Genomic DNA, 15,426 nt, shown 5'->3' with positions numbered 1-15,426 from the left:
CCTGTGCGCTCCCCAGCAGAACTTCACTGTCTGTCACCACTACCCTACTATCCCTTACCCTCCCTGCCCCAGCCTCCTCTTTACCCCAACCCGATCACCACTCTCATCATGCACTGGTGCTGCTGCTCGCAATGTGGTTTCATTTGCTTGAGACTGCAGTTGTGTGTGAGAGTTGCCTTTGCGTGTGCGCATGCAGGTTTGTGTGTGTGTGTGTGTGTGTGTGTGTGTGTGTGTGTGTCATTTTTTGACGAAGGCCTTACTGGCCGAAAGCTTAATTTGTGACAGTCTTTTCGTTGTGCCTATCTGCGACTCAGCATCTCCGCTAAATGGTGAGTAGCAACTTTCCTCTTTATAATATTGTTACATTCCATTCTGAATTTTCCATGGAATAATAACATACATGCACTTAATATACTGGGGATAGGCAAAATAATGAGAACTGTGGTAGTAATGTGATGGTTGTGTTTCATGGTCAACAATGCGGGTAAGGCACATGTCGCGCAGGACTGTGCGTATTCAGTATGGACTAGGCATCAGTGCAGCTTGTTTATGAGTAGCGTACACTTCGTATTTGTGTTCAGAAGCCGAGGTCAACATGCAATGAAAGACCTAACAGAGTTCCAAAGAGGGCAGCTTGTGGGGGCCGGATTAGCTTGGGCATCAGTAACCAAGATAGCCAACTTCTTGAAAGTTTCAAGAGCAACTGTTTCAACAGTCATGACTGCCTACACAAAACGTGGAAAGACATCATCATGTAAACGTAATAGTTGGTGCAAATCAAAACTAAATGACAGAGATCGTTGTATGCTAACACAAATTGTGTCGAAACTGCAGAGCTTAATAGCCATCTTCGAGACCCCTCGTATCTATCGACACTGTCGACCGAGAACTCCGTGAAGCGAATATTCGTGGACGAGCTGCTATACCGAAACCATTCGTGATGACAACCAATGCAAAGAAGTGTAAAACATGGTGTCAGGAGCATAAATCCTGGACGGCTGATCAGTGGAAACACATCGTATGGTCCGACGAGTCAACATTTTTGTTTTTTTGAACATCGGCCCGAATTTATGTCTGGAGAGTACCAAAAGAAGCATACACATGGAGGGGGAAGTGTAATGGTGTGGACAGCCATATCATGATATTCTGCTGGTCCAATAATTACTCTCAAAGGTCGTGTTACAGCCCATGAACATTTTAGATGATCAGGTGCACTCCATGATTCAAATGTTGTTCCCCAACAATGATTCCATATTTCAGTACGAAAATGCACCCATTCGCACAGCCGGGATAGTACAATTGTGGTATGAGAAGGATGCAAATGAACTGCAGCGTCTTCCCTGGCCAGCACAGTTCTCAGACTTGAACATCATCGAACCCTTGTGGGCTGTATTGGAGCGCAGACTCCGGAGCAGATTTCCGCCTCCCTTGTCGTTACAGGAGTTAGAAAGAGGTTCTGACTGAGCACAGACTAATGGCATAGGAATTAAGAGATGTCAGGTTTACTGATTTCAGCATTAAGTATTAAATCCACAGTGAATTATTTATTGGTGGGCATCCTCAACAATAGAATTTTGCAGCACAGTAGAAGGAATCGTATTGTCATATTTCATTTAAAATGTTGAAGTGTATTCACTGTAGTGCACAAGGAGGGACCCGTTAGTAATTTTATGTCATTTTAGGAGTATCCCATGTTTATAACATAGGATAGAATGAATCGGGTCCATATTAAAAGCATAGTCATCATCCAGAGACTGCAGCAGTTTCAAGGCTGTTAATGCAGGATGATGACTTCATTACTGGGATCTTGCTATCTTGTAATGTACTTGTAATCCCAGCAAAATTATCTTTTCTCTGTGTGCAGATCTAAATTTAGCAAAGATGGGTCCAACATGCTTTTTAATGTCATTGATCTCCCCACCCACACAATTATGAAATTATGATGGAAACCCTCCCGTGTTCACTTCAAGCCACCATCCCAATTTTCTAAACAGGGTTTCTTTCTTTACCCCATTTCACAACCCAAACCACATCTTGAGTTATTTCATTGATCTCTCCACCCACACAATTATGAAATTATGATGGAAACCCTCCCGTGTTCACTTCAAGCCACCATCCCAATTTTCTAAACAGGGTTTCTTTCTTTACCCCATTTCACAACTCAAACCACATCTTGAGATATTTTTTTATGTTTTTATTATACCTTTTTCCAAATATGAAATTATCTTACATCTTGTAGGACTAAAGAGTGATATGATACGCACTGAGTGATGGTTGTTATAGTTCATAACAATGCCCATTGATTGTAATGGTTCAGTAGCCAGTTGCCGATAAGTTGTACACATGCTGGAAATTACCAGAAATTACTGCACAACAACGAAGCCTATTATTCAGAAATAAGCGGAGTAACTATTGATTCGTCACAGTCTGCTCACAACTTTTTCTCTTTATGCTTCAATATTGGACTCTGTTTATTGTAGTTGTGTTATGTTTTGATGGATTTTAGCTGTAGTGATATGTGTGCACATTATTTGAGATGACATGTTTCTCTGTTCACATTTTAGGGCATGGCTGTGCTTTGCGACACCATAGAGGAATGTTGGGACCATGATGCAGAAGCGAGGCTTTCTGCCAGCTGTGTCGTAGAGAGGCTTTCCATGCAGGCGAGGTCAATGTCCTGCACAAAAGAGCACATTTAATAAGGTACGTAAAGGGATCATTAGTTCTTCCAGTGCATAACTTACTGTTAAAATTATGCAGCTACAAAATTATTAGAAAACTATCTGAAAAAAGGCTGAACACTTGAAAACATCGCCTAAGTGAATGATTGCCTACAGGAAAGTCTAACAGTCGCAAAGCTTGTTAATGGCGTGCGTGGTAATTGAAATCCTTCTCAGAGCATCATAAAAACAACATGCATCTTTATTTTTGGAAATTTTTTGTTGTGCACATGTTAGAACTTCCACACCAGCTTAATATAGTATTGTTTGACTGAAATGTTGTCGAAACACCTAAATTCGCAGTTTTTCATTTCCTCGTTCAGCCTGTCCAAGTACATTAACTCACAGGACATGCAACAGACAATGCCCATCAGTACATTGGACATTCGTAAAATTTGTATTTGGTTTGCAGTTTCCAGACCAGTTCTATTTTGGACACACATTAATACTACCTTTTCTGCTAGGAATGTTGTCGCAATGTAATTTGTGGGAAGTTGAACCTGGAATGTTGTATTGATACACACCATTGATATTTCATTTCTTCCCAGACATTTCTCACGAAGTGATTTAGTTGCTTGTGTGCAAAGCATCAGCTAACAGTCAGTGATACTTGAAGTCATGGCCAGTGATATTTGAAGTCAATCATTCTGTGTGAGGCTGCTCTATTTAATTTAAAATCAACACATTTTTGCCCATGTCAGCTGACATCACAGCAGCTGACAAGAGTGCTCCACCTACCATCTTCGAAGGATGCCATGGGTCTGATGATGGTCATGTGATATGACCGAAACCGGTCACCTATGTTCTTGTAACGTACGTGGTGTGATTAAGACTGAATTTTAAAAACAAAAAAAACAAAAAAATTAATCACTGTTCAAAAAAATGTTTATTAAAATCTCATTAACAGATTATTACTTTTGGCACTCCATGGAAATTTCATATTTGCTGCCTAATTTTATCTACTCACCAGTCATGGGAATGGTCCATACTACAGAACAATATCATAGTGTTGAACTGCTGCGGTTTTTATGGTTTCATTTTTGTTCTGGAGGTGCTTTGGGCACATTCTTACTTTACCAATTGGGGCTTCGGTCTCATTTTTAGTTTACACAATGTATTAAATATTTATAGTTTAGGACTTGCCCTTGTGCATTATGTTTGACAATATTTTATCTTATTGCATATTTTTGTCCAAATACCTGTCCATTTTTGTGTTGTTATTGAATTGTTTCATAACTTAATTAAGATGTCCAGGGAGTTCTCTGTGTATTGTTTTTTTCCCCAACTTCCATGAGTTATCAAAAGCTTCTTTGTTATCAGTATCTGTCAATTGTTTGTAAATATAATTAAAATATTTTTATAAGTAGTACGCAGATGGTTTATTCCTCACTAGTCCAGAATCTTCCTTTTTCTTGGTTAAAAAGTGGTCCAGTTTTTGCTGTTTTCAACTGGTCCTGTATGAGGGTTTGCAAAAATGTTTTACTGAGGTGTAGGTCTGAGGGTCCAATGTGGATGAGACTTGTAGTGAAGCTACCGAGCTCTCGGTGTATTTAAATTAAATGTGGAGGGGGCAGAAAGGAAAGGAAAGCGAAGGGATTACTGATGTCAACTGCGTTGGGACTTACACAGAATCGATGGTGACAGGTGAAAATACGTGCTAAACCGGGAGTCAAAACCTGCGATCTCGTGTTTACTAGGTGGCGGTGTTAACCACTGTGCCACCCAGGACCCAGTGTTCACCGCAACTGCATGGCATATCTCGGCATGCCTGACAGCTGACCCACATACCCACCGAGTGCCGCCTATCTCCAGTCCCTGTCCATTTTTATCCATGCTCACTAGTCTGAGATTCCTCTAGGAGGTCGGATATACTAGGTGAATCAGCTATTTGACTTTGTGGTGTCTGTTCTTTCGGACGCGTCCAAAAGAATAGACACCACAAAGTCAAATAGCTGATTCACCTAGATGGTCATTGGATCCACCTTCTTCAGTGCAGATGCACAAGTACATCTGACCTCCTGGGGGAATCTCAGAGTAGCGAGCATGGATAAAAATGGACAGGGACTGGAGATAGGTCGCACTCGGTGGGTGGTGTAACTGCGCTCTGTATGTTCGGTGACAGATGACAGAATTTTGGTGTTAGAGATGAACAGTGCACGGTGATACCAGGATATCTGACACTCTAGGTTTGCAGGTTCTTCAAACCCGTGTTTATGCTCTTCTTGTGCCCATTTTGGCTCACATTAAGCTACACATTGAGCTGTAGTTTGGAATAAGCCCCAATTCTGAGGCTGCGCCAGTCTTCCTAACATCCTTGTTCTAGTACTGTCAATTCTGCAGCTTTGGCGTTGGAACCTCAGTTCTTAGAACATTGCCTACGAAAGGCAGAAATAATGGCATAAATGTTAACATAATGCCCTCTCTAGCACTCAGTTTTATTTTAACAGGGAAATTCATTTCAGTGCAGACTGCTGTAGGGAGCAAGCTTCATTCCAATGACAGAAATTTTTTACTCATCTTTCATCTGATGTGTTGCATACAATCTCCTCTTACTATTGTAAGTGTGTAAAACAAATTAATGTCTCATTGCATGTATTCACCAGATTTACCACCTAACAACTTCATGTTCACACATGTCAAAAAAAAAAAAAAAAAAAGTGTGGACAGCGACGAATACTCCCAAAGTGTGTTTTTGAAGCAGCAACATCAGCGTGAAAGAGATGTTTCCAGATGGTACCGGCAGGCCCATTGGACGTGCGTGCCGGAGTATGTCAGTTCAAATTCCCGCCTGGCTATCTGGATTTAGATTATCTGTGATTTGTCTAAATCACTCGCAGCAAGTGGCGTGTGTTTTCTTTGAAATGACTTTGCCAGATTTGTTCCCTATCTGTATTACTAAACGGCTAACCCAGTCCCAGTTGCAGGTTGCCTATGCTGTTGCCCTGCTTATAGTGGCACTAAAACTCTGATTTTCAGTATTTCAAATAATTTGAGAATGAAGTCTTTTGCGACGGCACTGTTGTAGAAAACATTTTCGAACTTCTCGCTGCATCAGTTCAGGGTAAAATCTTGAGCTTTCGACAATTACCTCCGTCATTTTCATCAGGAGCAACTGACAGTCAAAACTGCTCCTATAGTTGCCTTATATAGCCCACAGACAGCTTCTGATTGGTCAGTAATTACATCACGCCGTCACAGAGGAGTGAACATCTGCACTGGTGCCGCCACTGCTCCCGCCGATGCGTAAACATTGTGACGAATATCTCTGGCTCTTCTCGGCATCGAGAGCTGACTTCCGTGCTCCGGTAAGATTACATCTGCTGTCACGGTTGAAGATTTTCTCCAAAATTCTTATTTCTGCCGCCTCTTTTAATTACAGAATCCTAATATGGAGGAGCTTGGGGCGAAACTTTTGTTTTGTTAAACAGTATTTTATGCTTGTTTAGGAGGCTGCACTCAGCGACTGCAGATTTCTGCAGTTGTTGATTTTTAACACGTTATTGATGTTTTGCACAAAGGTCGGAAACACTGCGGATGAACTGACCAGGCTGTATATGACCTGGGACTACCGGGAGATCTGGGAAAAACCTGGGAATTTTTTCATCTGGGAGAAAACTGGGAAAAACCCAGGAAGTGTTTACAATTCTGGGAATTTTTCATTGTTTTGGTTTTCAGTTAAATTTTTGTGATTTTTGAGTGGTAAGAACCAATACTCTAACAAAGGATATTACTGTACCCCGCTACTGCAGAATAACACTGCAGCAACGAAACAACTTATGTTGCAAAGGAAATGCGCCGTATACAACAACAAAACACAGTGCTCATACAAACATCTGCCAACAGCAAAATGTGTTGAAGGCTTTTGGAAGACTATGCAATGCTTCATAACAACAATTTGCCTCCAATGAGCAAGACGTGACAACTGATTAAATTAGATTCCTTTGAGCAGTTGCGGGCGGGCTCTTGTGCATGCGTCGTTGAGTCGCATATGAGGAGTACCTTCTCCCGCTTTCACAGAAGTGTGGCTGGGTGCCACTACCTAATATTGCCCCGGTTCGGAAATATAGTAAATCCAGGCCTGATGCACAGAGCAGTCTGAGTTGTTGTGGGGAGGTGGGTCGTCTCCACGTGACCTTTGTTTATGTTCAGTAATTTTGTTGTTTCCTCTTCGTTTATTGCTGTCACGTTAAATGATAAAAAACGGATTTTTGTGACCGGGAGATATCAAATGAATTAAAAATGCGTTCGCATAATTACGGAAGGCTAAAATATGTTATTAGTTTCAGATTTTATTTCCACCTTTCTGACAGTCAAGCATTAATCGCCTTGCAGAACAATGAAGTTATCTTTGTCGGTTTGCTAAAGAGATTTGGCTTTTATTAATCTTTTCTGCTGAGGCAGTCAGTTTATTTGAAACGAACTGTTTAATTTCACACTGTTGGCTGATTTCAAGTGTATGTGTGACATTATGCCATAATAAAGAGCCAAACATGAGATAATACAATACTGGTACTCATCTGAATCTGGACATACGAAAGTGCACTTTAAGCCAAATTATGCATTTTAGTATGGTTCACGAAATTCCAATGCTTTTGAAGTATCCCCTGATGTCTTGTTTCTTCTATGACATAATGTAAGATCTTTTAATGTTTTACACATTCAAACATATGGCCTTCCTGCGTCATCGCGTGGTGACGCCTGTTATCGGGCGCTCTCTTGCAACTGCTGAAACGAACCTATTTCTAACAGTTAGCGGGAAAATATTGCGAATGGTGGTTTGAAAAGCGTTACATACATTAATAGCAAATTTCATTTTACGCAAGATGAACTATGTGCGAGAATGTATGATGAATTTCTTAAATAACAAAGCGTTTGATTATGATTTAAAAATCAAATCTTTGAGGATGGCCATTTAGAAGAATTTCGAGCCCAGAAGATCAGACATTTATGATGTTATTAAAAATTTTGCTGGCACATTTGTGTGATGTATCTGAAATTGTATCGTGCGCGGGAAAGATCAACATTATATGTGGAAGCTTAGTTTCTCTTCCAGCTTATTAATTTTCGAGACCAATATTATAAGTGAATGCTGTGTACATTAATTTAAACCATTAACTTATCTTATTTGTGTTTTCGCGCTACTTAAGAGTGATCTTGTTATTGACTGACTACATCACGTATCCTATGCTGTCATCAGCTGGCGAGATCACGTGACATGAGCTATGACTGGCTGACAAAAGCACATCGCAATCTCGATTTCAATGCTTCAAAAAGTAACATGCAGTATTTGGTGGAATTCGAACTTATACCTTCGTAATACAAAAATATGCAGCATGCATATTGCTGCACATCAAAGGTGTTTCAAAATGTGTTCAGCCCCCCCCCCCCCTCCGATCTCATATTTTGAGAATGAGAACACTATCTTTTATACATAACCTTGACGAAACTTTTTCTCACTGCCCACCCACATGCATGTGCGCTCTCTCTCTCTCTCTCTCTCTCTCTCTCTCACACACACACACACACACACACACACACACACACACACACACACACGCACACATATTCACATTCACGCAAGCACAACTCACGCACACATGACCACTGTCTCTGGCTCCTGAGGCCAGACTCATTTGTGAAGTACATTTGAAGCTGTATTGGGAATTCGATTCCTTGAAGAATCAGTGGTGTGGGGGTTTACTGTTACTTCCCTACTCCAATCTTCTGCACTATCTCTAATGACCTTCTTGTTGATGGAATATTAAAACCTCGATGGAAGGTTAAAATCTGTCTTCCTTCCTTCCAGAAGTGGATCGAACACATGCAAAAGTGTTTAACATTTAAAGGAGGATATTTTGGGAAACAATTAAACAATTCGTATGAAATAGTTTTTTTTCTGTCTCATTGTTTTTGAAAAAAAATTAGAAAGTGGATCTTGCACTAAGTCGTGTGTACCTGGTTCGTTGAAATTCTGTGTAACATATCTGTAACATCAATTTGTTGCAGACTCCTTGAACATATTCTCAAGTTGGTTATAGTAAATTTTTTTGAGACTGAGGAATCAGAATGGTTTTATAAAGCCGCTCATGTGAAACTCAGCTTGCCCTTCTCTCACATGATATGTTGCATACCATGGATGAAGAGCAACGGGCAGATTCCAGAAAGCACTTGACACAGTGACCCATTGTAGGCTGTTAAAGAATATATGGATATATGGAATAGGTTCACAGATATGCGAGTTGCTCGAAGACTTCTTAAGGTACAGAACCCAGTAAGTTGTCCTTGTCAGCGAGTGTTCGTCAGAGACAAGGGTATAGTCAGGAGTGCCGCAGGACGTGTGATACAACCAATATTATTCTGTATATGCATCAGTGATTTGGGCAGACAGGGCAGGTAGCGGTCTGTGATTGTTTGCTGATGGCACTGTTTTGTATGGCAAGGTGTCGAAGTTGAGTGACTGTAGGCGAATACAAGATGAACTGGACAAAAATTTTAGTTGGTGTGGTGAATGTAGAAAAATGTATACTAATATGGATGAGTCGGGAAAGAAAACCCGTAATGTCTTGATCCTGCATTAGTAGTGTCCTGCTTGACATAGTCACTTTGTTTTAATATCTGGGCTTAACATTGCAAAGAGATAGGAAATGGAATGAGCACATGAGGATTGTTGTAGGAAAGGCGAATGGTTGACTCTGGTTTATAGGGAGACTTGTGGGAAAGGGTGGCTCATCTGTAGAGGAGATGGCATATAGGATACTAGTGCGACCTATTCTTGAGTACTGCTTGAGTGTTTGGGAACCGTACCAGGTCTTATTAAAGGAAGAGATCAAAAAAGTTCAGAGGTGGGCTCGTAGATTTGTTACTGGTAACAAACAAAATGCAACTGTTACGGAGATTCTTCGGGAGCTCGAATGGGAATCCCTGGAGGGAAAACAATGTTCTTTTTGAGGAACAGTCTTGAGAAAATTTAGAAAACTGACTGCAGAAAATTTTTGTTGCCTCCATCATACATTGCACGTAAGGGCCACGAAGATATTTGCGAGAAATCATGAGTATGCCTCACCAGCCAAACACATTAGTTCCACTGAATTTTCCTCTGTAATTTAAATAGCGAAGATAAAGTCTGCCTTTGAAAGTTGCTCAGATTTCTGCAGGCGTTTTGACCTCACACGGGAGTGTTGCAGTGCTCCTCAGCACTGGAGAGTGCATATACACTCCTGGAAATGGAAAAAAGAACACATTGACACCGGTGTGTCAGACCCACCATACTTGCTCCGGACACTGCGAGAGGGCTGTACAAGCAATGATCACACGCACGGCACAGCGGACACACCAGGAACCGCGGTGTTGGCCGTCGAATGGCGCTAGCTGCGCAGCATTTGTGCACCGCCGCCGTCAGTGTCAGCCAGTTTGCCGTGACATACGGAGCTCCATCGCAGTCTTTAACACTGGTAGCATGCCGCGACAGCGTGGACGTGAACCGTATGTGCAGTTGACGGACTTTGAGCGAGGGCGTATAGTGGGCATGCGGGAGGCCGGGTGGACGTACCGCCGAATTGCTCAACACGTGGGGCGTGAGGTCTCCACAGTACATCGATGTTGTCCCCAGTGGTCGACGGAAGGTGCACGTGCCCGTCGACCTGGGACCGGACCGCAGTGACGCACGGATGCACGCCAAGACCGTAGGATCCTACGCAGTGCCGTAGGGGACCGCACCGCCACTTCCCAGCAAATTAGGGACACTGTTGCTCCTGGGGTATCGGCGAGGACCATTCACAACCGTCTCCATGAAGCTGGGCTACGGTCCCGCACACCGTTAGGCCGTCTTCCGCTCACGCCCCAACATCGTGCAGCCTGCCTCCAGTGGTGTCGCGACAGGCGTGAATGGAGGGACGAATGGAGACGTGTCGTCTTCAGCGATGAGAGTCGCTTCTGCCTTGGTGCCAATGATGGTCGTATGCGTGTTTGGCGCCGTGCTGGTGAGCGCCACAATCAGGACTGCATACGACCGAGGCACACAGGGCCAACACCCGGCATCATGGTGTGGGGAGCGATCTCCTACACTGGCTGTACACCACTGGCGATCGTCGAGAGGACACTGAATAGTGCACGGTACATCCAAACCGTCATCGAACCCATCATTCTACCATTCCTAGACCGGCAAGGGAACTTGCTGTTCCAACAGGACAATGCACGTCCGCATGTATCCCGTGCCACCCAACGTGGTCTAGAAGGTGTAAGTCAACTACCCTGGCCAGCAAGATCTCCGGATCTGTCCCCCATTGAGCATGTTTGGGACTGGATGAAGCGTCGTCTCACGCAGTCTGCACGTCCAGCACGAACGCTGGTCCAACTGAGGCGCCAGGTGGAAATGGCATGGCAAGCCGTTCCACAGGACTACATCCAGCATCTCTACGATCGTCTCCATGGGAGAATAGCAGCCTGCATTGCTGAGAAAGGTGGAAATACACTGTACTAGTGCCGACATTGTGCATGCTCTGTTGCCTGTGTGTATGTGCCTGTGGTTCTGTCAGTGTGATCATGTGATGTATCTGACCACAGGAATGTGTCAATAAAGTTTCCCCTTCCTGGGACAATGAATTCACGGTGTTCTTATTTCAATTTCCAGGAGTGTAAATAGCCATTTTTGCCTCTTTCTATTTGCGAATGGAACAGGAAAGGAATGACTACTAATGGTAAGGGGTACCTCTTGCCAGGCAGCATAAAGTGGATTGCAGAGTATCGATGTAGAACATTCAAGCTACACATATTAGAATTCAAATTCTTGTGCTTTCTGTGTTGTTGTAACTGACTTGAATAAGAGTTCCTGGTTTTCCTCTTGTGATTGCAGTAATACTTTGTTGTCATGATTGTGTTTATACAACTTGTAATTATTCTGTTTCAGTGGATAGCTTCTGTCACAAATGCAGCCACTATCGACAGTGTTCGATGTTGGGGCGGTAAATCTGCCGTCCACATATCTGTCTGGGAAATGACGGACGTATGCGGAGTGCGTATTTTTGTCGAGCCGTGTGGGAATTTGGAGAGCACCTCTCATCATCTCACACGGTGCCACAGTTTTCTTCTCATGAGTACGCCTCACCAGCCAAACACAGTAGTTCCTCTGAATTTTCCTCTGTAATTTACGTAGCAAAGATAAAGTCTGCCTTTGAAAGCTGCTCAGATTACTGCAGATGTTTTGACCTCATACGGGAGTGTTTCAGTGCTCCTCCGCACTGGAGAGTACTGCTAGGGGTCCGAAGAGTTTCGTTGGGGTGTTTGCAGTGACTATTTGTACCTCTTCTGTCAGTGACTTGCTTGCTTTGTGGCTATGCACCTAAACATTAAAGCAGAGGAGACAGACCTGCTCTTATAATTGAACTTGGCACTTTGGAAATTTATGCTCAGTAGTAACTGTATGTGTATATATATATATGTATGTCTTAATTATTGTAGCAGGCAGGCATATAATTTGTCTGAAATATTTATGTTGCGGGGCAAAAAAGAGAGACATATTTTAGAATGGCAGACCTGTGCAGGCACAAGGCTGCCAAAGTAAAGAATTGGCCTAAATTGTGGTCCATGGCTATCACCAGTTTCTTTTTTAATAATTGTGCGGATGGTAATTCACTGGTGCTAACGACATAGATTTTGAAGCTAAACATTAGTGCCCTCTTTTAACACTGACGTAAATTGAATTGTTATTCTCATTATCTCTCATGTAGCCACTAAAAGGACGAGAACAGTAGCTTGTGTATAGAAATCCAAAAGATATAAATGTTTGATATCTAGTGAAAGACATTTTGTATTGTTTAGTTTACTGAATGTGTATTGTGTGTACAGCATACTGGCAATAATTTTTAACATGTTCATACATGGATTTTTCTCAGAAGGATATCAATTTTAAAAAAAAGATCTTTATATGGATGTTATTTTTAAACACAGTTTTTGAAACAGTAACTTGCAGGAAATTAACCTTTAGTATTTGCTCTAAAAAATTTTCAAAACTCATGTTTGCCTTACAACATAGCGACGAAATGCTTGTCGGGAAAGGAGATTTGCCGTGACTACCAGCCTTTGAGACATCAGCAGTGTATTCTTGTAAAATATTGTCTATGTAAAATTTGTAGTGTGTAGTGTAAGTGGTTCTCAATTAACCTCTGTTATATTGAATGCTTTTGCATTAGAGTGATTGTTATGTGTGTCAAGAGAGATTTGATGGTTGCATACTTTCATGCAAGAGTAGGTGCCACGTGTATCCTTATTAGTTAATTTTCTTGTATCAGGTTGTCTACTATTATGCAAAATAATTTTAGTGCTTTGAGTAACAAATATTTGGAGTTATTTTATTCATTTATTTGTGTAAAGGAATCATTGTCTTTTTAATAAAGGTTTGTCTCAGTTTTTTTTTTTTTTTATATCAGGCATCTTTGAGAGACAAGGTATCCACCATAAGATTGTAATTTGTAAGTAATCATCATATTCTTTGCTGTTGCATGTTTTCTGTCTGAGTAAGTCTTACAAGTGGCTGCAATCACTAGCAGATGTCTAGATGTGGATATAGACTAAAATTCTTCATGGAAGAATATGTAGAAAAGATTTGTGTCCAACTCTGAACAACAGACTAATAATGGGTATTATTTTACAGAGAAATGCTCAGGATTTTCTGTAGGATGTCTGTCAGGCATTGGTATTACTCTCTGCTCAAAAACAAAAAAAAAAACAAAAACAACAACAACAACAATGCTTCTATCTTAGTGTCATTTTTCTGTTTGTTTCTGGCTTTGGCAATTGCTTTTCTTCTTTAATTTCTTCCTGCTATTCCCTTATGCAGTGGTGGGTTGTTTGTGATAAGTACGTCTTGCTTTACAGACATTTTATGTCACGTAAAATAGTAGGACAGCATTCACATCTTGTAAACTATTATGTGCTGTAGACAATCTGAGGGGCAGTTTATTATCGCGGAAGTTACTTTTCTTAGCGGAAGCTTGTATGTGGTAACAGACTACATCTGTGGTAACAGACATCTTACAAAGATGATTATGGAGTTCAATGGGAGAAAATTTCCAGAAGGCGTCATTTCTGTTCTGCTATGTTTCCAGGTATAGGAAGATCTTTAGTATTAAAACACAGACAAAGCTACGTTGTGAAAGAAAACAATTCATAGTCCTTAACTTATTCGTACAATACAAACCTGTGTCATCTACAAGATAGTTTTGCAAAGGTGGTGATTTTCCATGAATGAATGTTGGTCTCTCTAACTGTGGGTAAATGTGTGTATTTGAATCATTTGAGCTGCGACAGAGACCTCAAGCCATTAGTGATAGATGCTGACAGCAACAAAGAAATTTGTATAGTAACATTAACCCTCATAATCTAACTCACTGTCATGTATGGCTCATTTCATACGATCTACATCTACATCCCTACTCCGCAAGCCACCTAACGGTGTGTGGCGCTACTGCGTTCATGACCTGAGAATGTTGTTTGCCAAGTTCTTAATGTATTTATTAGATGAGCATGTAGGTTCTCAGCTTTAGAAGTTCGTTCCTCATTACCAAATAAATGTGAGCCACTGGACAGCTCCACAGCCTTTAGTCACCCCCATCGCCCCCCACCCCACCCCCATGTCCACTCCTTCCTTTGGGCTAGGACCACTGATCACAATAACTTACTTTGTATCATAGAGAATGAGAATGAATGTTGTACATGGAAGTTGCATTCTTTCAAACACAAATTAATCAAGTAATGAAGGCTGGATTTCACATTGAAAAAAATTATTGAAGAGTGAAACTTATGTAGCTTGTACAGTTCACTCATGTAACCCCTAATGGACTAAGTTTCGTCATCCAAATACCATTCATGGCATTTCATTCTGCATGGTGATAAATGTGAGCTGATCATGTTAGTGTAGTGCCACATTGGAGGTCAGTGTAACAGGTGGCACAGTGCGCTTAATCTGAGCGTAGAATAATTTCCTAAAAGGCAGGTCAGCCGGAGGCTCGAGCCCATTGGTGATAGATGGTACCACTCCCCACCCCCCCCCCCCCCCTTTTTTTTTTTTTTTTTTTTTTTGCTAGATACTAAGAAAACTTTTCCTCTGTCTTCATCACTACCAGGGCGAGGCATAGAAGATAGTGCCGTTCATCTTTGACACACAGGTCTAAGAACGGGGATATCAAAATCCTTAAAAAAAAGCAGTTTGTGGCTTAGTGCCACTGTAAGGCATTAGAAAACTGAATCTAATTTGGCAGTTCGTACATCAATTTTGCTGATTGTTTGCGTAACGGGCCCTTCAGTTGGCATTAACAAAACAGAGCGAGTTTGTTTCAGGACTTTCAACCTCAAAAATATTGAATGTGGCTCCTAAGGTTCAGAACTGTTAACTTGGGATCATTATGAATGAGGAAAATTTTGAAATGAATGTCAAGTTAGGTGTGTCCAGAGTGAATAATGAGTGAATTGCCTGTCAAACTTGAAATTTGCACTATTTACTCAGTGTTTTGTTGTAGAAATCTGTGGTCTTCTGTATAATATCACTGCATCTGAAAGTATATTTGTAGCAATACATCACCCACCAGACACATACTGTTAAATCAGTGTAATGTGGTTTCTAATAATGAAAACAGTTTGACAGAAATGCAATGTACTTAGAGATGGTAGCCTGGTGATGTACATCGCTGCTGGTGTCACAGTAGGCATAAGT

General features: G+C 41.5%; 1 protein-coding gene across 2 annotated transcripts in view; it reads left to right on the top strand.

Moving 5' to 3' along the window:
• Positions 1–14,755, top strand: part of LOC126428471 (activin receptor type-2A) — a 118,582-nt gene extending 103,827 nt beyond the window's left edge. For both annotated transcript variants that reach the window (XM_050090407.1, XM_050090406.1), the window contains exons 10-11: positions 2,565–2,703; positions 11,626–14,755. In XM_050090407.1, coding sequence (XP_049946364.1) covers positions 2,565–2,699 — 135 coding nt within the window. In that variant the 3' untranslated portion in view covers positions 2,700–2,703; positions 11,626–14,755. The remainder of the gene's footprint in view (positions 1–2,564; positions 2,704–11,625) is intronic.
• The last annotated feature ends 671 nt before the right edge of the window (positions 14,756–15,426 follow it).

Source organism: Schistocerca serialis, chromosome 12 (assembly GCF_023864345.2).
Source record: "Schistocerca serialis cubense isolate TAMUIC-IGC-003099 chromosome 12, iqSchSeri2.2, whole genome shotgun sequence".
NCBI lineage: Eukaryota > Metazoa > Arthropoda > Insecta > Orthoptera > Acrididae > Schistocerca > Schistocerca serialis.
This window is presented reverse-complemented; position numbering and strand designations above follow the sequence as displayed.